The 27,984-nt window shown below is 46.5% G+C and overlaps 3 protein-coding genes across 4 annotated transcripts in view; 1 reads left to right on the forward strand and 2 right to left on the reverse strand.

Moving 5' to 3' along the window:
• Nucleotides 1-677: 677 nt before the first annotated feature.
• ACAD8 (acyl-CoA dehydrogenase family member 8) overlaps nucleotides 678-27,984 on the reverse strand; it is a 256,274-nt gene continuing 228,967 nt past the window's right edge. Inside the window, exons 2-12 of one of the 2 annotated variants that reach the window (XM_063311278.1) lie at nucleotides 10,691-10,803; nucleotides 9,234-9,334; nucleotides 7,610-7,779; nucleotides 7,362-7,471; nucleotides 7,000-7,076; nucleotides 5,623-5,760; nucleotides 5,397-5,532; nucleotides 5,219-5,316; nucleotides 4,257-4,409; nucleotides 2,724-2,826; nucleotides 678-1,404 (exon numbers count right to left, since the gene is read on the reverse strand). In XM_063311278.1, the coding sequence (XP_063167348.1) occupies nucleotides 1,352-1,404; nucleotides 2,724-2,826; nucleotides 4,257-4,409; nucleotides 5,219-5,316; nucleotides 5,397-5,532; nucleotides 5,623-5,760; nucleotides 7,000-7,076; nucleotides 7,362-7,471; nucleotides 7,610-7,779; nucleotides 9,234-9,334; nucleotides 10,691-10,787 (1,236 nt within the window). In that variant the 5' untranslated portion in view covers nucleotides 10,788-10,803 and the 3' untranslated portion in view covers nucleotides 678-1,351. Of the gene's footprint in view, nucleotides 1,405-2,723; nucleotides 2,827-4,256; nucleotides 4,410-5,218; nucleotides 5,317-5,396; nucleotides 5,533-5,622; nucleotides 5,761-6,999; nucleotides 7,077-7,361; nucleotides 7,472-7,609; nucleotides 7,780-9,233; nucleotides 9,335-10,690; nucleotides 10,923-27,984 lie in introns of those variants that run through there. The other variant, XM_063311279.1, reaches the window with a different exon arrangement.
• THYN1 (thymocyte nuclear protein 1) lies at nucleotides 11,038-15,864 on the forward strand. Its single transcript, XM_063311281.1, has 8 exons — nucleotides 11,038-11,133; nucleotides 11,840-11,912; nucleotides 12,850-13,046; nucleotides 13,807-13,875; nucleotides 14,442-14,534; nucleotides 14,755-14,850; nucleotides 15,386-15,536; nucleotides 15,690-15,864. Exons 2-8 carry the CDS (start codon nucleotides 11,870-11,872, stop codon nucleotides 15,731-15,733), a joined length of 693 nt encoding a protein of 230 aa, XP_063167351.1. The 5' UTR covers nucleotides 11,038-11,133; nucleotides 11,840-11,869; the 3' UTR covers nucleotides 15,734-15,864.
• On the reverse strand, nucleotides 16,619-27,617 carry VPS26B (VPS26 retromer complex component B). The gene is made up of 6 exons (XM_063311277.1): nucleotides 27,299-27,617; nucleotides 25,183-25,339; nucleotides 24,897-25,061; nucleotides 23,851-24,026; nucleotides 23,120-23,262; nucleotides 16,619-21,700 (listed from the first exon to the last, which is right to left on the reverse strand). The coding sequence occupies exons 1-6, from the start codon at nucleotides 27,519-27,521 to the stop codon at nucleotides 21,554-21,556; spliced, it is 1,011 nt and encodes a 336-aa protein (XP_063167347.1). The 5' UTR covers nucleotides 27,522-27,617; the 3' UTR covers nucleotides 16,619-21,553.

Below are 27,984 nucleotides of genomic sequence, written 5' to 3' on the forward strand. Positions count from 1 at the left end.
AGGACAAAGCTAGCGACTCTGCTCTTCCTTCCCTGCCCTTCCCAGTCTGGCTGAAAACACACAAAAAACCCTCTCCCGGGTTTGCGCAACCGTCCACTGACCTGGACCCGGAACCCCGTCGGTTGGATTCCCTCAAAACGACAAAAAAAAAAAAAAAAACCTAAGGGAAGTGAACCCGCATGAAGCTTAACGTGTGAATGCGGCCAATGTCCGGCAAAGACACGTGCCGACGCTGCAGGTCCGAGTCGTTCTGCAGCTTCTGTTCAAGATGTTCCTCCCGCCTTTGTTCGTTTTCTCCAGGGAGCAATTTCTCCCTGTCTTTGGGGCCGCGCCCTTTCTACTGATTCAGCCCCAGGGTGGCAGATGTATTGACACAGGCAGCCCGTTGGCAAATCTGGGTCAAAGACCAAGCCCCGCCCAGACCTCCCCCTCTGCGATCACCGTGGTTTAGTGCTGTATTGATAGCCATGTCTGGTACTCCCCTCCCATCTCGGAAGACTCGAGCGCTGCAAAGCCGCCATCAAAATCCCAGCCTTCCAGGAGTGTCCGTGGGGGGGGGTGGTCAAAAAAGTCAAGAGGGTGGCCATAACAGTCCATTCAAAGTCCCACTCTCTTTTACAAGGGTGGGATGAAAACTTCTTCCCCAACAAACCAAAAATGAGCAGAAGCGGAAAGATAGAAATCACGATGCGTTTATTGATTCCAATATTAGGAAGAGAAGGAAATAATCAGCAGTCCCACTTAAGCTACTGGCTTAAGGGAAACGGTCGTCTTTAATCCCGTTCCCCGGGAACAGGCTTTTCTGTTGCCAACTAACACAGTGGCAAAAAATTAAAAATTGGGTTCCCACCATCAGTGCTGAGAATGGGGAGTGACTTTCTAGGTGCGTTGCAAGGTTTTCTCTCCCTGTTCTGTCCCTTGACTGAAAAAAGAGATTTTTGTTTTCTTTGGGGAAAACAAACCCCTTTCTCTGGAGAGAGGTATGTTTCAATAAGAACACGAACAGGATCCCCAGCCTAGGCTCAATCCAGAATGGATCCAGTTCTTCCCAGGAGAAGCTGGGATACGGGAACCCATCACGATGAAGCCTGATGCAGGGCTCCAACGCGGAGGAATTTGCACTCGTGCTGGGATTCAGCCGCAGAGGGTCAACATTGGCATTCCAAGGACAAAAGGCTCCATTGAGACCACCCTGCCCTAGCCATGCCTTGGCAGCCCTGCCAGGCTGTGCCCATCACAAAAGCTAGGTTTAAGGAGCCGGGCTGGGAAAATTTGGCCCCGTCTCAAATTCCCAGCCTGCTGTCACCTTGTAGCAGCTGGAACACACTGGTTGATGACAGGCTCCGGACTCTTATGCCTGTAGCAGACTTCTGGCTATGATCATCTTCATGATTTCGTTGGTCCCTGCAGTCCGCAAAGCCAAAAACAGAGATATGTTTGTTACCAAATTGCAGAATGGCAGGGGTGCAGGATAGGTACCAGAAGAACAGGGAATCCCAATTTAGCATCCTAAGAAACTGAGCTTGCTTGCCAGCTCTCGAATCTTCTTGGCAGAGTCTACCCAGGGCTGCCTTCACAAATGGTTGTTCATTCGCATTACACCAAGCCAAAATTCCCGCCTGCAGCACTTACCGTCTTTTTGACACATCACGCACAGATCCGGTTCCCCAGAGGAGTCCATAATGCTTGGGAAAGTGGAAGGAAAACCAGGAAGGGGATGGCCAGCAGCAAAGTGGATGGATTCATTTATGACAGGGCCACATTGAGGATGTCTTTCTGGGATCTACCCACCAGGTTGCTAAAAGTTGATGCTGACTTGATGACTCATTGTCGATGCATGAACCCAGGCATAGCAGAGTGTAAACCATGACTTGGGGTTTCATACAGTGTGCAGATCTAACGAATGTCTTCCATAAATGATGCATAAATCATAGCTTATTGTAACTTACAAACCCAACTACTGTGCAGGCAGCACCAGCTTAAAGCTGTAGGGAAATATACAGGGTGTCCCAAAGGGCAGGCCGCATAGACAAGGGCAGGCCCCATGGACAGTTTAGTAGTGTTTCTCACCTTGGCAACTTTAAGACGTGTGGACTTCAACTCCCAGAATTCCCTAGCCAGCCACGGGGAATTGGCTGGGAAATTCTGGGAGTTGAAGTCCACGTGTCTTAAACTTGCCAAGGTTGAGGAACATTGATTTAGTGTATACTGTAAATTAAACGTTCAGATTTTCTTCTAAACAGTTCCTTGCTTGTTTGATGCATGACCTAAGTACAGTAACAGTAAATTCCTAAGTACGGGTAAGTAAACACAGTAAACTCGTAAGTACGCCAAGTTCCTAAGTGCAGTAACGTTTTCTCAGATACTCAGAAATTCTGATGGGATGATCTCCTTCAGACTGTCTGTTGGCCCATGGGGCCTGACTTTTGCTACGCTCTGTATATATGTGGGGCGGGGGGGGGGGGGCTAGCAGTGGCAGTTTTAATGCATGCTTCCTCAAGCCACACAAACAAGCTGATGCACTAAGGACTTGAGAGGGAGCTGAGCGTAGCCGCTGGGCCATCAATCCCACATATGGCGCAGGTTGCATTTAACTTGACTCTGCGCACACCAGCAAGATCCAGACCACAGGCCAGGAGTGGCAGTGGCTGCGTCAACCCAACCAACAGCACCTGTGTGTGAGCAGCAGCCACCAAGTGCCTAGGCACTGCCTGACAGCGTACCTTCCAGAATCTGGTGCACCCGGATGTCTCGCACAAACTGTTGCACAGCATAATCCTTCAGGTAGCCGTAGCCTCCGTGCATCTGCAGAGCTTGATTGCAGATCTACAAAGAAGAGGAGGAACCCAGTGCCATCTCAGGAGCAAGAAAATCCTTGCCTTTCCCAGAAGAGCAGGCCAGGGTTTAGAAACGTTGGAAGGGAAAGCACACCGAGACTGTCAAAGCTGAAAATGAAGCTGTAAGAATCTAATCCCTACAATTCTGCAATGCATATAGCCCAACTGTTGGATATTGTTGTTTTAAGTGTGTACGGGTAGTCCTCAACTTACGACCATTCATTTGATAACCATTCAAAGTTACGACGGCACTGAAAAAAGTGACTTACAACTGATCCTCACATGTACGATTGTTGCAGTGTCCCCACGGTCAAGTGATCAAAATTCAGGTGCTTGGCAATCGGCACACATTTACAATAGTTGCAACATCCTGGAATCACATGATTGACATTTGTGACCTTCCCGGGGGGCTTCCGACAAGCAAAGTCAATGGGGGAAGTTGGATTTGCTTAACAATCACAGTGATTTGCTTAATGACTGCGGCAAAGAAGGTCGTAAAATTGGCATGACTCACTTTACAACCACATCACTTAGTGATGGAAGTTCCAGTCCCAGTTGTGGTCATAAGTCAAGGACTACCTGTATATGAGTAACACAGGGAATCTTTTTCCAAATGTTTTTTTCAGAAATGGGGAACCGATGACTGTCCAGATGTTCCTGAATCCTATTCTGGATGAACAATGGTCAGGAATTCTGGGAGTTGCAGTTCACAACCTCTGGGCAGCCACCTGTTTCAGATCTTTGAGAGTTGGCAGTTCTGAATGGAAGTGCAAGACTGCCCTCTAGTGGCCAAATGAGGTCACTGCTACACAACAGCTCCTAGGACTTGGATCAATAAAATGCATTGACTTGTCCAGGTGGATTTTTTTCTTCTACTACATGGAAAACAACAACAACAAACAAAACCAGCAGATGGCAGTAACAATCTTGCTGCTTGTTAAGATGCTTACCTAAAACGAGGTACATCAAACAAACAAACAAATCTTTATTATGGTCAAAGACCAGCATAGAAGCAGATCATTTTTCCCAAACTAGCCAACTTTTGCACTAAGATCAGGGGGGGAAGGCCCTGCTGGTAGCCACTTCCTGGGACTGGCTAACAATGCAGCAGCAGGAGAAAGATCCATAATTAAAAAATGCTTTCCCAAGGAATGTGAAACTGGCCTCTACTTTGTCTACCTTAAAAGGACAAGTGAAATCAGACCGCTTTGCACAGGAATTTGTAGGACAACAATTCAAATGATTTTTTGAGGGCGCACTCTTTTTTTTTTAATGAACATTCTGGGCTCTTTTGGAGAGGGGAGCACAAACAGAAAGAATCTCACGATGTTCATCCTTGACTGGAAACCTTGCAGTCCAACCTGTAGGTTTCATTTCAAGGAAAGAAACGAAGATTGACCGCAGAGGGATTTCACCTACCGCAAAGCACTCGTCGGTAGCAAAGAGCTTGGCCATGGAGCACAGAGCTACAGCATCGTTCCGCTGCTCCTGCAGGGCCCGGGCAGCGTTACGCACCATCAGACGGGCTGCCACCAAGCGCGTTGCCATCTGAGCCAGCTGGAACTGGAGGTACTGACAAAGAGAAACAGGAAGCAGGTAAATGCTTTTCCTAGGATGTAACTCTCTAGCAGCGCTCACACATTCCATTAAACTATGATTAATGATGGTTTGTTGAGAAAGCCACAACTGGCTGGGCTCACACATTTCCCTAAACCAGAAATGGTGAACTCCAGACAGCAGACAGCACAAACCACACCCTATGCCCATGCTGGCTGGGGAATTCTGGAGGTCGAAGTCCGCACATCTTAAAGTTGCAAAGGTTGAGAAACACCGATCCAACCACATCTCCCCAACTCAAAGAGGCCTGCCCCATAGCGTAACCCAAGGGCGGGGGTGGGGAACAAGTTTTGAAAGATCCTCCCTGCAGTTGCTATTGTTCAGCAGTAAAGCATTTGCATGCCCATACAAGTAGTCCTCCTTTAGCAACCACAATTGGGACCTGCAACTCAGTCATTAAGTGAAGCAGTTGCTAAGTGAAACCACGACTCTGCTTATGATCTGACTTCAGCTTTCCTTTGCTTTACAGACACGTGAAGGTCGTAAATGCGAGGACTGGTCGCAAAGTTACTTTCTCGTCACTGTCGTAACTGCGAACGTTTGCTGTACAAGGCAGTTGGTAAACAAGGACGACCTGTACAAACACCCCCACCCTTGTTTGCATCCCTAGAAATATTTTCAGTAAAGGGGAGGATCAGAGGTGGCAGCAGCAGTATGTGGTGTCCCCAGCATGTGACTCAGTGGGACAGGACAAGAGAGTACCAGCCAATTGCTCCGTTGGAGAAGGAGAGGTTGCAGCACCATGGGACTCCAGAAGAACACACCTGATTGGTAGCTAAGGGCTCCCCAAACTGCTTGCGGATGTTAAGATGCTCCTGAGCCAGGAGGATCGAGGCGTGGGCAGCCCCCAAGGAACAGGACGCTGGAGAAGAAACCAAACGCAGGCTCTGAATCACAGATTCCGCCCGGCGTGGGTTGGTTGCCCATCTCCGCCTTTCTTACCAATGTTAATTCTGCCCCCGTTGAGGCCCTGCATGGCGATGTTGAAGCCCTGCCCGTCCCCTCCCAGCTGGTTGGCTACCGGAACGGCGCAGTCTTCGAACATGACAGCCCGCGTCGGTTGCGAGTTCCAGCCCACCTGCAGGGAAACCAGGCACCCCCTTTATGCTCCACATGCCCCCCGCCCAAGGCAGAGCACGCAGGAGCCTGCCCGTTCTCGAGTGCTTACTTTCTTCTCCTTTTTGCCAAAGCTCAGCCCAGGGGTGCCTTTCTCCAGCACCAGGCAGGAGATGCCCTTAGGACCTGGCCCGCTGGTACGGCACATCACCACGTACAGGTCAGTGTCGCCACCACCGCTGATGAAAGCCTGGGAGAGGAAAGGCAGGCATTGTGGAGGAGAGTGGGGTTAGTTTTTCTGGTAGCAAAACGTCAGAAAGCGTCCGGTAGCGACTTTTCCAACTAACCTATTTATAAAAAGGTCTAAGCCGCAGCTCACAAAAGCAAGTGCCTTTTAATAAATGGGTTAGCTGGAAAAGATGCTACCAGACTTCTTCAGATTTGTTGTTTGTAAGCAGTCAAACCATACAGGTAGTCCTCGCTTAACAACCACAACTGGGCCAAGAATTTCTGTTGCTAAGCGGTCATTAAATGAATTTGACCCAATTTTGCGACCTTTTTTGCAGCGGTTGTTAAGCAAATCGCAGCGGCTGTTAAGTGAACCATGCAGTTGTTAAATGAACCACATGGCCGTTAAGCAACTCACACGGTTCCCCATTGATTTTTCTTGCTGGAAGCTGGCTAGGAAGATTGAAAATGGCAATCATGCTGCGATGGTCGTAAGCGTGAGGACTGGTTGTAAGTTGGTTTTTTCAGCACTGTCATAAGTCTGAACTCTCACTAAGTAAATGGTCATTAAGCGAGGACTACCTGTACAGCAGAGTTTCTCAGTCTTGGCAACCTTACGATGCATGGACTTCACCTCATGCTGGCTAGGGAATTCTGGGAGTTGAACTCCACATATCTTAAAGTTGCCAAGGTTGAGAAACACTGCCGTACAGCAATGCTAGCCTGTGCTTTCTTCTAACTCTTCTTGCAAGTCATTTCAGCACATTTTAGTGCATCGACCTGATCTCTCCTCCGCCATCACGTTTATAGCAGCCAACAACTCTGGGTTTCGGTCAAACCTGTAAACATCACTCCAACTTCCCATCTATTGTTGGGCTCCAGATGTGGGTGCCAAATGGAAATGCCCTCCAAGGTTCCACGCCCCAACAGAATGGCTCCCTGGGAAGGGATCCTGCCTTCTTCAAGAGACCAAATCTGAAACTGCCCTTCCCAGAAAGAGGAGAAAAGTCATCTTTCAGAGTCCTATAACAAGGCAAGGAGAAGGAGAAGGTTCTTCTGGAAATTGGTGATTGACAGCATTGGGTGCATGGGAACGTCCTTGGAAAATAAAGGCAGCCTCCAGGATGAGTTTTCTGGAGGATTTGTCCAAAGTAGGGCGGGGTGTCTTTCAACAGCTGGAAAAATATCCTAGGACAAAGTGGGCTATGAACTTTCCTTAACAGCTCAGTCCTAAGTGTTTCAGAGAGTGGGGAAGTGGTACCTTGGAGCCATTGAGGACGTACACGTTGCCATGCTTCTTGGCCGAAGTGAGCAACGAAGCAGCATCGCTCCCACTTCCTGGCGAGAAAGGGTCCCATTTATAATTCAGAACATTCCTATTAGGCAATTCCTGCTCAGTTTCCCCTTTTCTTTCTCGTCACCCATGAGTTCAAAGCTTCACCCCAAAGAGATTCTCTTATCCTCGGTTTCACCGCTGTCACCCTCCATCTGAAAGCTGAGGGATGATCATTCTGGTTTTCCTTGCTGGATTGTAAGAAATACTGCTTAGATCTAGATCTAAATCCAGATTGCGTTTCTCTGTGTGCGTGCACACGCGTGTCTCCTTTAGCACAGACGTCTCACCTGGCTCTGTCAAGCAGTAGGAGGCAAACTTTTCCATGCTGCAAAGGGAAGGGCAGAACCTACGTCTCTGTTCCTCGTTCCCGAAGGTGTCGATCATCCAAGCGCACATGCTGCAGCAGAGGGACAGAACCCAAGCCGCCAATTATAAACGTGGACCCCCAGCCCCAACGGGGCAGCCCCAAGCTGCTGGACCCACCTAGAAGGCACCAGCTCGGAGATGGGTCACAGACGCCGCGGCAGAAACTCACTTGTGGATGCTGAGGTAAGCCGTGGTGCTGACGCAGCCTGTTGACAGAGCCTCAAAGATGATGGAGGTGTCGAGCCGAGACAGTCCAGAGCCCCCCACGTCTGGCTTCACGTAGATGCCCCCAAAACCCAGCTGGGCTGCTTTCCGGAGAGTTTCCACGGGGAACAGTTCCTGTTAAAGCCGAAGGCGAGAGGGAGATGGGATCGTGTCTGCCAGAAGAGCGTTACCAGGGCTAGCTTCCATCACTTTGCAACCTTACAAATGTTTCTTAAAAGCATCTTTGAAGAAACATTTCAGTTGAAATTATAAACTGTTATTGGAAAAGTTTATCAAGAACTTCCCTCCCTGGGAGGGAAAGCCTCTACAGGTAGTCCTCGACTTACAACCATTCGTTTAATAACGGTCTGAAGTTATGCTGGCCTCAGAATGGGTGCTTTGCAACTTATAAAGCACTTCCGAGCATCGCAGAGTGTTGCGCCACGCTCCCGCAGTCACACGATCACATTTTGGGCGCTTGGCAACTGGCTCTCATTTATGACCGGCTGCAGCATCCCACAGTCACGTGATCACATTTTGTGACTTTTTTGCCACTTTCTGGCAAAAAAACGCCCATTAGGGAAGCTGGATTCACTTAATGACCACAGTTATTCACTTAAGCTGTGATTCGCTTAACGACCAACATAAAAAGGTTATAAAATCAGGTCTGGTCATGTGACCTGATTTACAACCTCGACGACTTACAATGGAAGTTCCAGTCCCAATTGTGGTCATAAGTTGAGGATACCTGTATAGAAACCAAAGGCAAATCGAGGCCCTCCTGGTACTGCAGAAGTGCAGATAAGAGCAATATCTGGAGCATAAAACAATCCCCCTCCCGTTTTTTTTCAGATCCTTGGTGTTGCAGTAACCTAAGAATAAAGGAAGTTGCCTTGTACTGAGTAAGAATATTTACTGACTGAGCTTAGTATTAGCTATATCAGCCTTGTTGAACTAGAATTGTAGCACCCACTGTCACCTGGTTGACCTTGACTGATCTTGAAGAAAATAAGCATGGACGGACATGGTCCGTGCTTGGATAGGAGACCACTAAGAAATCCCAAAGCTGTGGACTAGGGTGGCCAATGAAAAACATCCCCCGAGGCACTAGCAATCAGCTTGCATCTTTTTGCCAAGGAACGAACATAGACTTGTTTGTGTCATCACAACCTGCGGGGCATTTTTCCTTGACTGCTGGATCCCATTAGCTCCAGGCAAGCCATCTGTAGCATCACCAGGCCCAGAAGAGGCCAAGTGTGCTCAGGGCTGTTCATTACAGGCAGCAAGTCTCCAGTATTTATAATGGGATCCCTTTTCCAGGTCCCACTGTTGCTACTCCCATCCCAGAGATTTAGTTGGGAGACTATTTTCATGCCAAGCAAAGTCTTCCTTTTTAACGAACTGGCTCAAGAAAAGAATTTCTGGCTGGTTAACCGTTGACCTTGGTAGAGGCGACACATTAATCAAATAGTACGATCATCAGCTTGATTTCCTAGCGAGGCAGCAGTTGGCAACAGAAAAGAGGGGCCGGCAGTTCCCCTGCCCATTTATGCTCTGCTGCTGAAGCCGGCATCTTTGCAGCCTCTCACCTTTTCGTCCCACTCTGCCATGTGCGGGGCCATCTCTCTGGCAGCAAAGTCGAAGGCCACTTTTTGAAACTCCTTCTGTTCTTCCGTCAGACCCACAGCAGCTGAGAAACCAGGAAGAGAATCAGCTTGCAAGGTAGAAAGCAGGGAGGGAAATGGGGGGGCAGAGAAACCCCAAATCCCCATTGGCTCCTTCACCCCATCCATTCCTTTGGTCCGTCCATTCGATTCCACTCTGAATTCCCTTCTCCAGCTTCTGTTCCGGATCCCACACAAAGCTTTTGAGCCTTGCTGACCTCTCTGCTCTCCTGTCCCAGCCTGTTTCCCACACTAACATGGCTTGTTCACACAAGGCAGGAGCCTATAAAGCAGTGTTTCTCAACCTTGACAACTTTAAGGTAGGTGGACTTCAACTCCCAGAATTCTGGGAGTTAAAGTCCACCTACCTTAAAGTTGCCAAGGTTGAGAAACACTGCTATTAAGGCTGGCTTGGGCCATGGATGTTCTGCAGAGAGGTCAGTGCTAAGTCCAATTTACATAATCTTCCAACCACGGTTCTGTTCCGACTTTGCTTGTTGCACCAACCCAGCCACGGTTTATGGCTGGGTGCACCATGCACGCTCTGATTTATTCAATAAATGCCAACCCTTCAAGGTAGGCCAGGGCCAGAGACAGGCAGGACAGGGATCCCAAGGATGGTCTGTCCTGGAGTAAGATGGAAGAACCGAATCTCAAAAGCCTGCCCAGGTTTCTCTCCGTCCCATCTCATGGTTACTTGGAGTTTTTTTCTCATGCTTCCCGCTTTCCAGGGCTGGGAATTCTCTTCTGCACATCTCCCCTTAACGGCTCGCTCAACCCTTCCCAAAGGTACCTTCTGGAACGAGGACCTCAGAGTTAACCTTCCCGCTTTCAGCCAAAATTCAACAGGTGAAGTCCTCCCATGCCAAGAAAGGCTGACTGCCCCCTCCTGCCCAGCTTTTTCCATCGGCTCAAAGCAGGCAGAAGTGCCTGAAACAATCACAGGGGTCTTTCCTGCTGGGAGGATGTCAGCGGATGAAAGCTGGCCTCCGTCACCCCCCAAAGCAGGGCTGACAGCTGTCCAGCATCTTTGCCCCATCCGGGCACATTCAAGCGAAGAGGGCCTTCCTCCCGGCCCAAGCACCCTTCCCCAAGCTGACGCCCTCCAATGTTGGGGGCTACAACTCCCACCAGTGCGGTCTACGGATGATGGGAACTGCAATCTAACTCAACCAGCGGGACGCCCGCTTAGGGAAAAGGCTGCAGCAGGGCATTTCTATCCAGCTGAAAGCATGACCTGTTGGATTTCCGCCCGCCGCACCAGGCAAGGCAACTTTGGCATACTTCGTTAAAAGCCAAGGACGGTCGCGGGGTTACCCTTTCCGCCCTTATCCCGCCCCCGCCCCCGCCAGTCCACCCCATCTTTCTCCACAACGCCTTACGGTCTATGCAGGAGGCAACCCCTCTGCGCCCCCAGGCTTGCTTCGGCCCAGGACCCCGCAGCCGGACCCCCAACCTAAAACAGCCTCTCCAAGCCATGGCAAGCTGCTCCAGCCTCCCTCTGCGGCTAGGGCGGCCGCATGGCCTTGTGGGTGTCGAAGTCCGCGCCCCTTCCGCCGGCTCTCCATCCTCTTTCTGGAAGACCCTTCCCGAAGACTACCAGCCCCGAAAGCGCTCGCGAAGAGCGGCTATGCTTTCTGGGAGTTCTAGTGTCGGCTTCTCGAGGCCGGGGCTTGCTGATTGGTTGAAGGGAAGGGGCTGGTCTTAAAGGCACAGCTGCGGCTTCGCAGAGGCAGGATCGCCCGCCCAGGCGCGGGCCTCGTTCGCTCTCTGCAGCCGTGCTGGGAAAGGGGAGGCGGCTGCTGAAGACGGAGGAGCGGAGCAGGTCATGGCGCAATTTCCCCTTCTCCTTCTTGCAATTGCTTTTCGACCACTTACTATGCGGGAAGCCCCTTCCCGACCGAATGCATTAAGCTTGTCTGTCTCTCTCTCTCCTTCCTTCCTCCCCCCCTTCCTCTCCCTCTTCCCCCCCCCTTTATTTTAATGTGATAAATCTTGATACATTTTATGATTTCAACGCAGGCATCTTTAGGTAATACGATTAAACATTATGCACATTATTTGGAAAGCTTAAGGTACTGGGAGATAAAAAGAGAAAAGTAAAAATTCTATCAGCATCCGCTGCAGTTTAGATGTCAGTATTACAAACATCAGATCCTTTGACTTTTCATCCAAGGCTAAGCATAACATGAAAAAAAAGAACCACTGCAATTCACCTCAAAGCACTAGTTATATAATGAGTTCCAGTTTTGAACGAATTGCTTAATATTAAGATCTCCGTTGTATTGTTACTTTGTGTCTGTATGAGGGTATATGTGTGTGTATACACACACACAGATACACACGTCTTCTGGACTCTGCATTTCCCGCATGTGTTGGTCTCCTACATCCAGGCAGGTCTGTCTTCACAGCCATGAGGGCTAGCAAGTTGAAAAGGAAATGAAACCTGAACCTTTTCTAGAATCGAAACCAGTTGCTCAGGGTCCCATGCTGGGTGTTTCCCCCGATTCACGTGTGAAGTTTTTTTACAGGTGCCCAATCTACTTCCCAGTGACAGAAGAATGCCTTCCCGTGGCAAGAAAAGAGGCCAACCGGCCTGGACAGGTCAGTTGGCACAGCGGAAGTGTTCTTCTTCTTGGACTCGGATTTCTTCTTGTGGCTTAGAAGCGGGAAAGAAAGCCTGCCCTCAGGACTTAGCCCAATAGTGCTTCTTGGTCTACACCCGTGTTTCTCAACCTTGGCAGCTTTCAGATGTGTGGACTTCAACTCCCAGAATTCCCTAGCCAGCATGGGGGCTGGCAGGGGAATTCTGGGAGTTGAAGTCCACACATCTGAAAGCTGCCAAGATTGAGAGACGCTGATCTACATGCTCAAGAGCAATTAATGGAATAACTGAAGCCACTCAAGGGCTGTTGCTGCAGATTACTGTAGATCACCAACTTGGGGGTCTTCCAGATACAGCAGCTAGCCCAGCAATGGTGGGTCAAGACATCCAGTTGGAGGCTTACTTAGATCATGGACAATTTAACTAAAGATGCAACATGAATTGAACCTGTTTCCCTCTTGCCTCTGTTTCCCCTTAAGCACATTTTCCACGTTTCATTTTCCAGCAGTATGCTTCTCCTTAAACCATTCCTATTTTCCAGCGTGCAGCACGATCTAACAGCCCAGCCCTGTTTTTCTTCCATTCCCAGTCATGCTTGCTGTTTATTTTCCACGCAGAAGAGGTGTGGCTGATCCTCCGTAGCTACCACCTTCATTTAGAGCAGCTGGAATGTTCCCATACATTCCATGACATCAGAGCAGCCCTACCAATTATAAGCGCATCTTACAAACATCAAGTGAAAAACGCGTATTTAAAAATAACCCTCCAGAAACCTCTTGAGAGAAAGTGGGAGGTCTGCTTCCAGAAAACAAAAATATATGTGATGGTTTTCCAGATGAGCCCTTGTTCCTTCATGGCCATTTCACTTGGGGTTGATTTTTCCCTGGCTTAATAAAATCTAGTCAATAGTTGTTGTTCTGGTTTTGTCCCCTTAAGCTGCCAAACAGCCTAAATTGGCCAAGACTGAGATCCAGAAGGAGAAGGGATCCAAGTTAACCAGTTCTGGATTGAGGAAGCCTGGAAAAAGCTTGAAAGGACATGCAGGGGTTGAAGAGAAGAGCAAGGAGGTTTATACTCACTGGCTTATGAAATCTGAACCGGAGAGTAGGTTTCAAAAGGGAGTAGATGTGAAGGTGAGCAGGTTGTTTTCTTTTAATTTTATGACTCGGTGGAGAATGTGGGCTTGAAACCGCAAAAGGCATCCCTAACTTGAATGGTCCCTGCTGGATGGGCTCTAGAAATGCAAAAGCTGAAAATTGGTTTGCTGGTTCTTAAGATATCAGAAGTTAAATCTCATCCTTTGCTTTAGAAAATAATCTCAATCCCACTTTAACAGAAACAAAAATAGTCTCTTAAATACACACACACACATAAACATACACAAACACGCTGTATACTCTGTGTGTGTGTGTGTGTGTATATATATTCAATCTGTTCAATTGTGTCCAATTCTCAGAGACTGCCTTGACAAGTCCCTGCAGTTTTCTTGGCAAGATTTTTTGAAAGTGGTTTGCCATTGCCTCCTTCCTAGGGCTGAGAGAGGGTGACTGGCCCAAGGTCACCCAGCTGGCTTTGTGCTTAAGGCAGGATTAGAACTCACGGTCTCCCGGTTCCTAGCCCAGTGTCTTAACCACTACACCAAACTGGCTCTCTAAGCCAATACAATACATTGTTATTTACAGCTAATTTATGTAACACTGAAAGATTATATCCTCCAAAGCATTTCTTAATCCTTGTTCATTCATTTATATTTTACTTTTTATTCTCCCTTTGTCTTCTTGTTTGTTGATATATTTTCTTTGATGTTTAATTTAAACTATTTAAAGTAATATTTTATGGGAGAAAATAGCTACAGCATACAGAATAATGTGATGTTGCTATTTCATTAACCAGTTTGGCATTGAAGACTTAAAAGCTCAGCCTAATCAAACAGCTTGTTGGGATGGAGTCAGGAATTATCAGGTAAGACAGCTGTAGAATATATATTTCTTGATAGGTTTTTTTTTAATTTACAAAATGGGAAACCACAGATGAGATTTAATCTGTTTGGAAACCTCTTTTTCTTTTTTTCCCCCCTGCAAAAAGTATGGTGAGGAATAAGTGAAACACCTTGAATTGGATCGATTTGAAATTACTCAGTTTCTAGATAATTTGCTTTTAGATCAGAGCCTGGTAAGGGAGCGGTTAAGGCCTGCTCTAGTATTCCATGAATTTTAATCTCTTGTACTTTACTTCTGCGTAAGCCACAATTGGTTGAGTTTGGGCCAAGGCAAAGCCAAACCATTTTACAATGAGATGTCAACCCAGCCATTTTCCATTTACCAAACAAACTGTGGTTGCCCTAAAACATGGTTTAGCAGGATGTGGGAAAGCAGCCTGGTTTGCTAAGTCAAAGTTCATTATGATCACTCATTACAATTGCATCTTTTGCTAATGTCCTCATTTCTAAAATTGGAGCAATGCAGACTCCAGCGTGGCTTGCTTCCTGCACACATGGAAGCAGGAAATCCCCTCTCCTCCTTCGGCAGGCACGGAATTTCCTGAGGGATATGAAAGTTGGACAAGCAGCTTTTTTCTACCATAGTAATTGCAAGTATCCTGGGATTGCTGGTATCATCAAGGTGAGTGCAAAGTTTGAAACGTGCCCACCGTTCTGGAAAAGAACCGCCGCTGGGCTGAAGATTGGCTTGATGTGCAGAATGTAAGGTTAAATGTTGACCTGTAAAATGTGGAAATTGTGGGTGGGCCTTGTAGATGTCGCTGCGATCCCCGTTTGGGACGAAGGACGTTTTCTGCTCTAGGGCTGCGGCAACTGAGATCCTCTTTCTCCTTCCCTCCTAGGTTGTGAAGGAGGCCTACCCGGATCACACCCAATTTGAAAAAAGTAATCCACATTATGATGCTTCCAGCGCAAAGGATAACCCAAAATGGTCCATGGTAAGGAGGGTTTCATCTGGGACCTGTTCTTTCCCAAGGGCCTTCCCTCATTCAGTCCCGCCTCGTCTTTCCCAAGCCTGACAGCAAACTGTGTCTTGGTGCAATATTCAGTTTGATATTCACATTGAGATGGCAAATAGTACTGATCCCATAGTCCCAGCTTCAACCACTCGTTCAGCACTCTTAGCACCATCACACAGTTTATATGATGGTTCCTCATCTCTGTGGATGTTAGGCAGAGACTGATTTTCTTACAGCCTTCCTACGAACCAGCAGGGAAGTTTACAACTATTTGCAGCAGTGGTTTTTCAACCCTGGCCACTTTAAGATGGGTGGACTTCAACTCCCAGAATTCCCCAGCCAGCATGGCATCTCAGCGTTGCCAAGGTTGAAAAACACTGGTTTACGGAATGGACCCCTGAATCCTTTTCAGTTGGGAAACCAACTCTTACGTAACTCTACTGTGGGACTCGGCTCCGGGGAGGGACGGTGCCAATTCCTTCATCCCACCGACGCCCTTCCCTTGTGCTTGTAGGTCGATATCCAATTTGTGCGGATGACCCAGCGATTCATCCCTCTAGCAGAACTCAAAGCTCATCACCAAGCCCACCAGGACTCAGGAGGCCCTCTGAAAGAGATGGCTCTATTCACGAGACCGAGGTTGTCCGTCCAGCCCGTCACCGCCGGTAGGGACTGGTCGAGGGAATCAAAGGCTGGGTTGGCACCTCGTGATTAGCTCTGGTTTGCACACAGCGCTAAGCCATAAACTAGGGGTTAATAAAAGCTCTGTAGCTAAGTAGAGCAGAGGGCCCTGGCTGACTTTTCTCTCTTCTTTTCAGAGGAATTTGAATTCATTTTGAGCCTTGAAAAGGAGAAAAAATGAATGGCAGCTGATTTTAAAGCCACTTCCTTTCAAAGCCGTATCAAGGGTAAAGAGCATGACAGTTGACTGTTCAATTTACATTGGTCCCTTTTTGTTTGCAATGTAACCTTTTTCTGAATAAATGGTTTTTTAGTAAGTTTTTTTAAAAAAATTTTATTTTCCAGGGAGAAAAAAACCCAGTGTTCTCCAGGCCCTGAAACTAGCTTGCACTTAATGACCAAATTAATAATGAGCTCATTTGTGTTTGGCTGCTCCAGGTTTTCCAATGAAGCACCTTTAGATTACGTGCAAAAAATCCCCTAATGCACATATTGTAGAAAGTGCCAGGATTGAGCCACACCTGGTACACAGAAACATGTCTGTGCAAAAATGCAAATGATTTCTAATGTGGAATAAAGATGACGTAAAGTGATGTAGAAACAGGAAGGGATGGATACAAGTCTGGAAAACCAAGGAACCAACTAGGATAGGTTTGTGCATCTCGTTTCTAACTCCATATTGTGGTGCCTTGCAGACTGAGGCTCCGTTAGCAGTCTTTAAAATGCAAAACTGCCTTAAGGAGGCAAGGCAAGATGGAGTATCAATTCTCATGATAAGTGCTGAGGAAATCACCAGGAAACCTCTGAGCATAAGAAGTCTGGCTCCTTCCAATAAAATCCTGCACTTCAAGGCACTGTTGCAAGGTGGAGGTGTCTGTTTCTCAGCCTCAGCAACTTTAAGATGTGTGGACTTCAACTGCCAGAATTCCCCACCCAGCATGGGGAACTCTGGGAGTTGAAATCCACACATCTTAAAAGTTGCTAAGCCTGAGAAACCCTGCTCTAAAGGCATGCTTAAAATAAAACCCTAATTGTGCAATTGGGAGAAAAAAGACACAATAGCGCCTAACTTTTAAAAGGCAAGAACAGCCCCTTTTTAATTGGCGTCAAAAGAAAACTTCCCATCCTTTTTAAAATACAAACATTTAAAAGACAATGGGTTAAACATGTAAACAATGTACAAGCTTAAAATTTACATGTTGCACAGCTTAACAGTAGATCCCCTTTCCCCATGGATTTTTTTTCCCCCCTAGAAAGGCAGCCTGATTATTAGGGACTCCCTACATTGTTCCTCACACAACTTTTTGTCTGTGTTCTCCCAAGTTGGAGACAAACTAGGAGACTTTTCTCGTGCTGGAGCTGATGTGAAATAAACACTGCTAAGATGGCTTGGTAGAAACAGAGTTCGAGGAAAGGAATCACCAGAAGTGGAGGGATATGGCAGTTTCCCCCAACTGGCTGCCTGCCAAATGCACTGGATTTCCAGATTTCCACCTGGTCTGCCAGCTAAGGCTACTGGGAGTTGAGGTCCAACACACCTGCAGGGCACAAGATTGGAGACCGCGATGTTCTCCATCACAGCCGAACAAATTGTTATGTCAGCCAACACAGTATTTTTCATAATTAGAAATCAACCATTTGACATTGCAAGTTCGTGGGCAGATTGCTGGAGGGGGGGGAATGGAAAGACCATGCACCCATCCCTATAGCACACCTCGAAGTAACTTTGTGATTGGAAGCAACAAGGAAGATGTTTTTGAGGAACACTCAAAATGCTTCTCAAGAAACGGGTCCTCCACCCCTCTCCTGGTTTTTCCCCCTTTTGCTTTTCTGTGGAATAACCAAATGTATCTACATCTCCATTTCACTGGCTCAGAGGACCAACCTAGTAGTTGAATTTCACTTCTAAAAGTTTTCCAACTTTCTCTCCTACGGCTGGAGAAGGTAAATAAGAGGAGCAAGTTTATTTCCTCAGCAGCTTTGAAATAACATTTCCGAACCACGCTGTCGTATAGAATACAAGTACATAGGATGAATGGTTCTTTCGAAGTCCACTATAGACCCATCACACACAGTTGCCTTCAGAAGGCAGAAAACAGCTGTTTTTGAACTTTTTGTTTTTTAATAAAAAAACACATTTCCAGGCAAGTTGATGTCTCTGTGGTCCTAATAAGTGAGCTGAAAGCATCCTGGACTATCAGCTAAGGTTATCTGCATCTTTTTGACAACCTGATTTTCTTCTGAACTGGAAAGAACAGATGAACAGTCACCAAGTGGTAAAGTTCTCAGAGAAATGACGGGATAGTTCTGCCATCATTCTGGCTTGGCAATGATGCTGCAGCTGAAGAATCTCAGAAAGAGTAAGGGAAGCTTAGGATAATATGTTTTCCATAAATCTTTCTCTTGCTTCAGCCCAGGGAAAATGGTGGTACTATTCATAAAAGCTTCCATCTTCACCCTTCCTAATGAAATCTTAGAAGGGTGGGAAAGTATCCTCAGAGAAGGCTTGTATGGTGTGTCTCTCTCAAATAGACTCAGTGCACAAGACACCTTGGCTTCCCAACTGAGTGACTTCCTGGTTGGACTCAAACATTACACCAAGGCAAGGGTGCACAACCTTTTGCAAGGGTTGGACACGGGTCCATCCTGCAAAAAGTAGGCAGAGCCAGAACAAAGACGCTGGTGGGGCCAGGGTAAAAATATATACATATTTAATTTAAATAGAATAAAATTAAATACAGTTAGTAAGATCGTTCCCCAACTAACTGATAGTGTTTCCTCTTCTTCATATTAACCACCCTGAATGAGCGACAGCTTTTGAGAACATTCTCAACTCTCAAGGTTTCAGGAATTCCATGACATTTTGGCCTCTGATGTGCACTACTGTACTAAGCCATGGTTTACGTTAACCAAGGTTCATTTTGATTAAGGTTTATCTGCCTGGTTAGTCTATTAGCCATGGCTACTATAATTAGGCTACAGTGGCTCAATTCACACATAATGCTAATCCATAACTACGATTTACAAGGCACCATGGCCAGATTCACACAGTGCACCAAGTCATTTTGTGGTTGGCTTGATGTCGGCTCATTGTGAAAGATGAACTTGGACACTGTGATTTACACACAGTTTATGTCTTAGCATGCTCTCTCTTGCTCAAGAAGCCACCTTTAAACCAAACTGGCTTACAAGAACAATGCCTATCTATGAAATCTACCTTCCTGACAATGAATACTTTACCTTCTCTCTCCTAATGCCAGTCTGAGTATGAAAATGGGCGGTTTCGATCATTCTGAAAGCATTCCCAGTTCAGAATAAGCGTCCTATACTTGGAGCAGTCAGTTCCGGAAAGCCTGAGATACCTCCCCAAATTGCTGACTAGGCAAAGGGGTGTCCCGGAGGCCCTAAGTTTCTTACGTTTCTGCAGAACCAATTCTCACTTTTCTGGCCAAGAGGGAAAGGGAACCACTGGAATTCTTCCTGTCAAACGGGTACTTCTGAAATTTGAGCAGGGCGTGGCCCACAAACTTTAGATCTCGACGTCCACGGTGGCTAGAAATCTGGCTTTACTGTAAAACGAAAAGTGAGACGGTTGTATCTTTCCATGTTTTCGCAGACACCTCATAGAAACTTAGGTGACCAGGAATAAGACCGGTCCAGAATTCTTAAAACAATTGGCTACTTACCTTTCAGTTATTTATTCAGTTTATATCCAAATTGCATACCGCAAGTAGTTTAAAAGCACAGCAAGTAGTATAATACTTTCCCTTCCTTTCTGGAGGAAGGAAAAGTTCACAATTCTAATTCCCATCCTCTATGGCAGAATCAGGCAACCATTTTAGAGACTAACTTTTTTTTTTAAAACAAAAGACAACTGAGATGCGTTCAGCTTAGCAGCAGCCTTAACCCAACTATTTTGTTCTTTCCCCAAATTGGTAGAAGTCACACCTGTTTTTCAGAGCTTTGCTGCTGAACTCTGGTGATGCAAACAAAGGGAACTGAAGCCTCACACAGCCCCAGACAATCCACCCTGATTTAAGAGAACCACCACCAAAAAAAAGGGGAGGGCGGGGGAGTCCTAAAAGTGCTGAAGTCCAAAGATGGACCAGGACAGTATTTACCATGCTGCTGAATGAGACAGAAACGGGAGCAACCGTAGATTGATTTCACACACTTCAAGAATATTTGCAAACAATCATCAGTGATTTCAATCTACCGCTAGAGCAGAAAGTGCATTATTTATCACAAAATGGGGCTGGGGAATAAGAATCAGACAAGACTGTCCTTAATTAATTTTGAAGAGGAAAAAACAAACAGGAAAACACAGCCTGAGCTCTGCTAAGACACACCCAGGTCACTCCGTACACCGGTATCTTCAGCTAAACTTTAAAGTTGGATACTTTCTCTGTTTGGAGAGTGGCACCTGAACTCAGCCTTAGCTGAACGGTGATGGGTCTCTTCTGCGGGCCACTCACCGTAGATCTTCCTAGCCTGAACGATCTCAGAAGCAAAGTAAAAGTCCTGGGGCCAGGCAGGAGGGAGAGGGGGGCAACGTGCTCAAGGAAGCGATCAACTGTCCGGCAACGTTGCTAAGTTAGGTGGCTGATGTCCCGTTTTTCAGAGAAGACAATTCTGTCCATGATCGATTGTTTCAGCTATCTTCCTCCAAAAGCAACTTTTCTGCACAAGAGCAACCAGATGTTCCACGCAGAGGCACGCTGTCCCAGCAGGAAACAAATTCAGAACAGCATATCAGGCAGAGATGCAGCAGAGGAACTCCTCCGGGGTGGCGGTAGGTGGTTCTTCTGTTTTATCACAACACACACACATACGTTTTAGGAGCAGGTGCACCAAGAGTGGGAGAAGCAACAGAATTCTTGGGAATCGGGGGAGAAGAAGAGCATCTGACAGGGCTTAAAAAGATGACTTTGACAGACGCAAGGAGCGTGTGTTTCAGTCACCTCAGTTTAAGCAAAGATGTTTGGGCTGGATTTCCTTCTTCACCCCCTCTCTGCAGTCTAGGGCGCACTGCTGTGCAGAATTGTTTTCACCCAATAGTGCTAACAAACCTGAAAGATTTAAGACAGAAACTTGCCAGGCGTGTGTCAGAATCTACAGCAAGAAAACTGTTCCAAGGAGTTTCCCCGTTGCCTCCCTGTATGGTTCGGCCATTTCCTCCACCTCCTAGTTGACATACTGGTCTGCCAGTCACGGTGCTCCGTACTCTATTTCTTCCATTCAGGAGGTGCGTTTCGAACAGTGATTCATACAGAAACATAATGCTATCACCTCCAAAGGCAGGTTGTTCTTCTTTTCACCTTCTTTAAGGGATAAAACCCTTAGAAATAAAACCTTTAGGAACAAACTGTGCTTACCAGCTTTAAAAAAAAACCAGAACCAAAACAGACTGACTTCTCAGCATCTGGTACAAGCCAGGACGACGTCATGCACAACATGACCCCGTCGTGCAAAGGACGGGAATTATGCAACTTGCATCATTTGGGTGATGACATGAGAATGTGTGCCGCTTCTACACACAAACACACAGCCCGTGGCTGCCCATGTGCCTCAGCCATCAGAAGTCTGGGGAATGTTGGACCCATGATATATTCACATGTGATCGCAAAATGCATTGTTGAACCTCGCTGGATGCACAGACATGCTGAAGCACATGGCTTCCCGGAGAGAGAAACTGGGACACTCTTAAGAAAAACAAAACAAAAGGATTTTCCACGGTCCTCTTCCAATACAACGTTAAGAAACTCATCAGATCTGCCCTTGCAGCTTATCCACAAATACTGAAGGTAGAGAGAAACAGCCATATTCCCACAATGTGTGCCAACCCCCCTTCCCCATCCTGAAAACCGCTGGTCCTCAAGAGAAAAGACAAAGAAAACACACACGTACACACACAACCTGACAGATAATTTTGTGTTTGCAAGTTTCTGGTGAAGATGCGCTCTAGGTTCCCCTTCCCCGTCCGGGGCTACTCCAAGGGCCCTCACTGGCGCCCGTTGTTCTCTGACGGCTGGCTGAGCATCCTGCTCTCTGTCTGGGAGGGTGTTCCTTCGAAGCGCTGAGAAGCAATGGCAGCCTGGTGGGACATGCTTTTCCTCACAATGTCGCCCTTGCGCCACAACACCACCTCCTGTGCCCAAAAGGAGAAGATGGGACGCCGTCAAACGGGCTGCACCAGTTAATCAAGAATACGCCACTTGCAGCCCAACAGAGGCTTGTTGCTGTCATTGTTACTGGCCCCCAGAGGTGCTGAAAAGTCTGGGGAGGGGGAAGGCTTGTGCGCCGGAGGCCTCATTGTGCATGAAACCGGAATATGCCGCGCAGTGAACGCATGGACAACCCCACCAAACTCTGAACAGGAAATCATCTCCATAGAAAGGGTAAAACTAGTTTTATTGAGATTGAGAATAATAAGAGAACTTTGCAAGTCTGATTGTGCTGGACCTCTCCTCCTTCTTGTACCCTGGTGAATCAGGGAGGCATCTGCCGAGCTGCTTCCAAATGTTATTGCATTGCTCTGGACTTAACAAATGTTTCAGCCCCTGTTTCCCTAGGTAACATTTCCTAGAAACAGGTAGTCCTCACTTAGCGACCACAATTGGGACCAGCAAATTGGTTGTTAAGTGAAGCAGTCGCTCAGTGAAACTCCTTATGATCTGACTTCAGCTTTCCTTTGCTTTACAGACCTGCGAAGGTTGTAAATACGAGGATTGATTGCAAACTTACTGTTTCAACGTTGTAACTGTGAATGGTTGCTGTATGAGGCAGTCGCTAAATGAGGACTACCTGAATCTCCTAAAGGTTATCTTCTGTACTCTCTGCAAATAGGTATAGATACCCCACCCCCCAAGTTTTAGTGCAAGATTCCAGATCTTGTGAGGTTTCTGCAATCTCGCTCCCAAGGTCTTGCTTGGGACACCATCATTTTGTGGGATGATCTTCTGTTCCTCGCTCCCTCCATGAGTACAGCACTACTTTGCCAGCCCAAAGGAAGGCCACTCCGGCGTAAATACGCATTTTGTTATGACAATGGGCACAACAGGGCACGTTCTGCTCACTGTTCCAAACAGCTAAGTGGAGGGAAGCAGCTGCCTCTGTTTATTCTAATTTAAATAAACCTAAGGTTTATGATGGATCAAGAAAAACAAGCAAATCCAAGATGAGCTGAAACTCAAAAAAGCTGGTGCTCAGAACAAACTATGCGATAGCAGTTTCTTAAAGAGATCTGCCTTTTGGATCTTAAGGATATGGGAGACCCACTTTGTTTTAAACCTGATTTCTCCAACCTAATAGTATTGGGCACACTGGGTGTTGTAGGTCAGTGTTCCTCAACCTGAGCAACTTTTAAGCTGGGTGAACCTCAACTCCCAGAATTCCCCAGCCAGCTGGCTGCGGAATTCTGGGAGTTGAAGTCTACCCAGCTTAAAATTGCTCAGGTTGAGAAACAGTGTTCTAAGGCAACACATCTGGAACCACCAGCTTTGGGAATTCCCTGCCCTGGGATTTCACTCCTGCCCAAATCCACCCAAACAGAATTCAGTTTTCTCACCTGCTGTTTAAAATAACGCCGTTCCTCCTCGTCAATTAGCACCAGATTGAGGTAATAGCGCACCGAGAACTTCTTATTGATATCCCTCATGGTGGGCGTCAGTTCATAACCAGCCAAGAAGAGCCGAATGGGGATGGATTCTCCTGCAAAGGAAGCACAATGCAGGTTTCCAACAGATGACGATGACGACAATTATATTTTTATCCTGCCTTTATTTTTTCTTACATATACATATATATATATATAAAAATAAATAAATTTTATTTTTATTTTATTATTTATTATTTTATTTTTATTGGCTTTCTTTTAATTTCATTATTATTTATTTTACTTTGGTTTTCTTTCAATTTTATTATGTATTCGTTTTTAATATGTAAGTTTAATAAGAATTCTGATTATAATAGTAAAATCTTAAATATAAAATTTTAAATATAGATTTTTATTTTGTTTTAATTTTATTATTTATTTATTTATTATGTTATGGTTGTTTTCTTTATTTTATATTTTATCTACCTCTATTACATTACATTTTATACATAACATTTTTTTAACATATACAACTCTAGGCGGCAAACGTACCTAATCCTCCTGCCTCCTATGCTCCTGGAGTGTGCCACAAACAAGACATAAGGATGGACAGAAGTGAAACGTGGGGTGTGGCTTTCTCTCCCCCCACCACTGGCCACAGAGCCCTTGAAAGGTCCCCCACGGAAGCAGCTCGTCCACCTCACCTCTCACCGGGGCGCCATCCATGATCTCATATTTGGCAATGGTGTCATTTTCATGGTAAACATTGGGCCCCGTGCCTGTGGTTTCCCTCTTGATGATGTCAATCTCCATGTGTTTGATCTTGATCCGGACAAGGAGGAAGTAGATCTTCCCTACGATCACGTCTTTTAAGTGATACCTGGAAGAGATGGTAGATCAACAGGGAATGAGGCCAATGGACCCAAGAACTCTTTCCCTTCACAGGCCTTATTTTAATCTTTTGCTGGATCTGCATCCTTCTTTCCTGCAGGAGCTCAAGGCTGCATATGGAATGTAAGCGCTCTTCCAACTTCTCCACATTCACAACTCTAAAAATGATATTGGACCAAAACAGAACGATTGGCTCGGGAAGTTACCAGAGTCATATTGCTGCAATTATCTTTTTTCTTAATCCCAAAGGGCTCACAACAGGCATTTAATGTCACTGGAAAAAAACAAATATATAAAGGGACAGGCCAATAAAACTAGGACTTCTCCAGCCTAGAAGTATTGGGCTCGATGGATGTTGTACTCCAACAATCTGGAAGCCTCTACACCATTTTCACTATGAATCCAAAGTTTTGCATAAGTAATAGTGGGAAAGGAAGAAGGGAAGGAACTATCCAAACAACTAATCAACTGTCAATTAAACCTAAAATAAACTGGGGGTGGAAGAAAAAGGATGATAAGCAGCAATGAATGTAAAGAACAGATGGATTTCCTGGGCATGGTACCCCACCACTTGGGAACTGCTTTATTCAAGGATGTCTTTTATAATAGATCTCCCTTGACCTAATATGGCTTCACCCAATCCCAATCTGGTACCCTGGATTCCAACTCCTATTATCCATAGTTGGTATGGATGATTATGTTACTAGCAAATGTAGGACCTCAAGTCCAGCACATACAAAGCACAGCAGGCTGAAGGAGGAGGGAATAATTCCTTGGCCACACCACCACACGTAAGACCCACACATCCAAAAGATGGGTGCCCACCAGATCCCCAGGAGGTGCAGGACAAGTGACTTACTTGGATTTATTGTACTCAAACTCAATGTGCAGGCAATCTTCAATCCCCACCTCCATCTTAATGGAGGAGTTAAGCTCTGGATACGTGCTCAGTGTGTGCACCACGATATCCATCTCTTTCACCACGTCGTTCAATCTGCGACTCACAGTGGCACGGAGGAAATACCTGTGAAAGGGGGAAAGGTGGGTTAAGATGCCTCCAAATAGGTTTATCTACTGGGGGAGAAAAAAAAAGAAGAAGAAGAAAGATTTGAGCAGAGAAACCCACTAGTGAGAATGGAACTCACCTTAGCTTCACATTCTGCCCAGTGTAGGATTCATACGGTTTCTCAACGTGGGTGAATTCAAAGTCAAAGGTCTGCGACTGGGTGAACTCACCAGGACGGGCCAAATCTTTCACCAGCGACACAAATTCATGATGGTTCCCTCGGTCGTAGTACAATTCTAGAAGCAATATACTCTATTAAAAATGATACTTAATATCATGGCACCCCCACCCCTTTGAGAAACCATGGGGGGGTGGAAAAAAAAACCAGAATATTTTGGAGAAAACTTTCCACTACAAACTATTTTATTCTGCTGATATTTTTCCAGGGTTAGTTCTCTGCAACGTCACACAAAATCAGCTAGTAATGCCAGGAACAACTACAGAGTAGGTCCTGGCAAGGGATGCAATTCAAAGCTGGTATGTAAAAATGGCTTAAAGGTAAAGGTTTTCCTTGACATTAAGTCCAGTTGTGTCCGACTCTAGGGGCAGTGCTCATCTCTGTTTCAAAGCCGAAGAGCCAGCATTTCACAAAAAAGAAAATAGGTATTTTGATTTAAGGCAATGCCCATGGTTGCTCTCTGTGTACCTATACACCGTTTTCTCTGGGAATCCAAAGAGCTGTGTAAATAAAGCAAAGGAAGTCAAAGGCAACTGAGCTATCGTATCTTAAAATACTCAGCATTTTAATAAAGCAAGCTTTAAGTAAAGGTTGCTTGCACACTGAAACCTAACCTTGTGTGATTCATTGATTTGAACAGCTCAGAATTTTTGGTTACTGTCAGAAAAGAATCACTGCTGTTCCATCTATCTTGATCAATTTGAACTAGCAACCAATTTCTGAAATTTGCAGCAGAATTCTTTCCCATCACCTGTCACCTGTTCTTCTTTTAAGTGGGACGGACAGGCTTTAAACCCTGGACCACCAAGACACATGCTCTATGTTGAGCTATGACTTTCCCCAAAACAACACATATCCACCATCTAAGCCATTGATAGCCATTTACTGTTGCCCAGTTAAGATGTTTAGATATTCTATCTGGAAGGGTGAAGTAGAATCAAACAGAGATCCTGCTGAGGTCAGGTTCTCACTGATAAAAAGAACAGGTAAAGAAAAATTTACTGGGAAAAGTTCAGCAATTTTGCACTCAGGGTATGTGTAAAATTCAAAAATGCCAGCTGGTATTTTCAAGGTAATAGGTACTTGGTATAAACATTCAAATCTGAGACCAAAAAGCACACACTGATGGGCTTCGAAAATGGGTACAGGTAGTCCTCACTTAATGGCGGTAATTGGGATCTGAATTTCCATCACTAAGTAGTGCAGCTAAGTGAGGCATCACATGACCATACCCCATTTTACAACCTTTTTTGCACAGTCGTTAAGTGAGACATCACGTGACTGCAACTTGCAACCTTCTCTGCCGGCTTCCCCATTGACTTTGCTTGTCGGAAGCTGGCTGGGAAGGTCGCAAAGAGGGGTCACATGACCGCAGGATGCTGCAACTGTTGTAATGTTAAACGATCACTAAATGAATGGTTTTAAGTCAAGGACTACCTGAAAATATAAGAATACCCCAACAGTACCCATAACTCTAAATGTAGGTAGTATATACATAAGAAAGCCTAAATATGCCTATATAAATGTAAATATGCCAACAGCATTTTTTAAAAACATTAATCCAGAAAGCAATTCCCTCTATAAAATGACTTTAAGACTAGCCCTAACCATCAAAACTCACCATGCAGGCAATCCTCACACAAAATTAAACCACAGAAATCATTGAGTCATTGGGACCGGCAACTCGGTCATTAAGCGAAACAGTCGCTAAGCGAAACTGCGATGTGCTTACGATCTGACTTCAGCTTTCCTTTGCTTTACAGACCTGCGACGGTCATAAATGCGAGGATTGGTCATAAAGTCGCTTTTTCATCACCGTCGTAACTGCAAGGCAGTTGCTGAATGAGGACTCCCTGTACTTCCACGCGGCCTGCGGTACACTGAAATATAGCATCACCACGCATGGAGTTTCTGTGTATCGCATGCACCTGTGGTAAGGGGCAAAGGGACCGAGGGCCTGCAGATTAATTCCCCTCCTACGGTGTTACGGTACCCAGCCTGGGCTAACCCATCTTACCAATTTGCCCAATGAATTCCACCTTGATGCCCTGATGTTCCAGGCGTTTGTTTGGGTGCTTGAGCGTTAAGATGACCCTCCCGGAAACGGTTTCGCCATCATAGAAAAGGAAGTATTTCTCCTTCTTGCCTTCCTCTGTCTTATGTTCCGCCCGGCGCCTGCTCTCGGCATCGCTCAGGACCAGCTCCAACTCCGCGCTCTGTCCGAACCCAAAGAAGCTCATCTCAACGCTGGCGGGGGGGAGGGCGCGGGCAACACCTCCAAGAGCTCCAAGGCGCCCCCCAAGGCAGGGAAAGCGGGCACTGCCCAGGAATGCCCAATCGTGTGAAGGCGCTGGCGCAGCCCCAGGGGCAACCTGGCTTCGCTTGACCACAGGAGGAAAGCGGGGAGGACGGGGATGCTGAAGCGCGCGGGACGGGGACGCAGCCCGGAGCGAAGGGCAGCGCTGAGGCTGCAAGTGACTAAGCTCTCGCGGCGAGCAAAGGCTCGGTGCACGAAGAGACCCGCTGGCCGCCCGAGCCTTCGGAGAGGGAGGCGTAAAGGGGGCTCCAGGCGGCGGAGAGGACCACGAAGCGCGATGCCAGCTGCAAGGGAGAGGCGGGGGCCAGGAACGGCGCGCCGCCCGGTCGCCAAGGCAAGGGAGGTGGGCGCGCGAAGGGGAGAGGGCGCCGCTCGCAGCCGGGGAG

The sequence above is a fragment of the Candoia aspera genome, chromosome 9 (assembly GCF_035149785.1).
Source record: "Candoia aspera isolate rCanAsp1 chromosome 9, rCanAsp1.hap2, whole genome shotgun sequence".
NCBI classification, from domain to species: domain Eukaryota; kingdom Metazoa; phylum Chordata; class Lepidosauria; order Squamata; family Boidae; genus Candoia; species Candoia aspera.

Coding starts and splice junctions, on each gene's coding strand:
- THYN1 (XM_063311281.1), top strand. CDS start 11,870: ATGCCTTCCCGTGGCAAGAAAAGAGGCCAACCGGCCTGGACAG. Junction 13,876..14,441: donor ATGGAGTCAGGAATTATCAG/GTAAGACAGCTG, acceptor CTCCTTCGGCAG/GCACGGAATTTCCTGAGGGA. Junction 14,535..14,754: donor GGATTGCTGGTATCATCAAG/GTGAGTGCAAAG, acceptor CTTCCCTCCTAG/GTTGTGAAGGAGGCCTACCC.
- VPS26B (XM_063311277.1), bottom strand. CDS start 27,521: ATGAGCTTCTTTGGGTTCGGACAGAGCGCGGAGTTGGAGCTGGTCCTG. Junction 25,062..25,182: donor GGGCAGAATGTGAAGCTAAG/GTGAGTTCCATT, acceptor CCCCTTTCACAG/GTATTTCCTCCGTGCCACTG. Junction 24,027..24,896: donor TTTGAGTACAATAAATCCAA/GTAAGTCACTTG, acceptor CATCTCTTCCAG/GTATCACTTAAAAGACGTGA.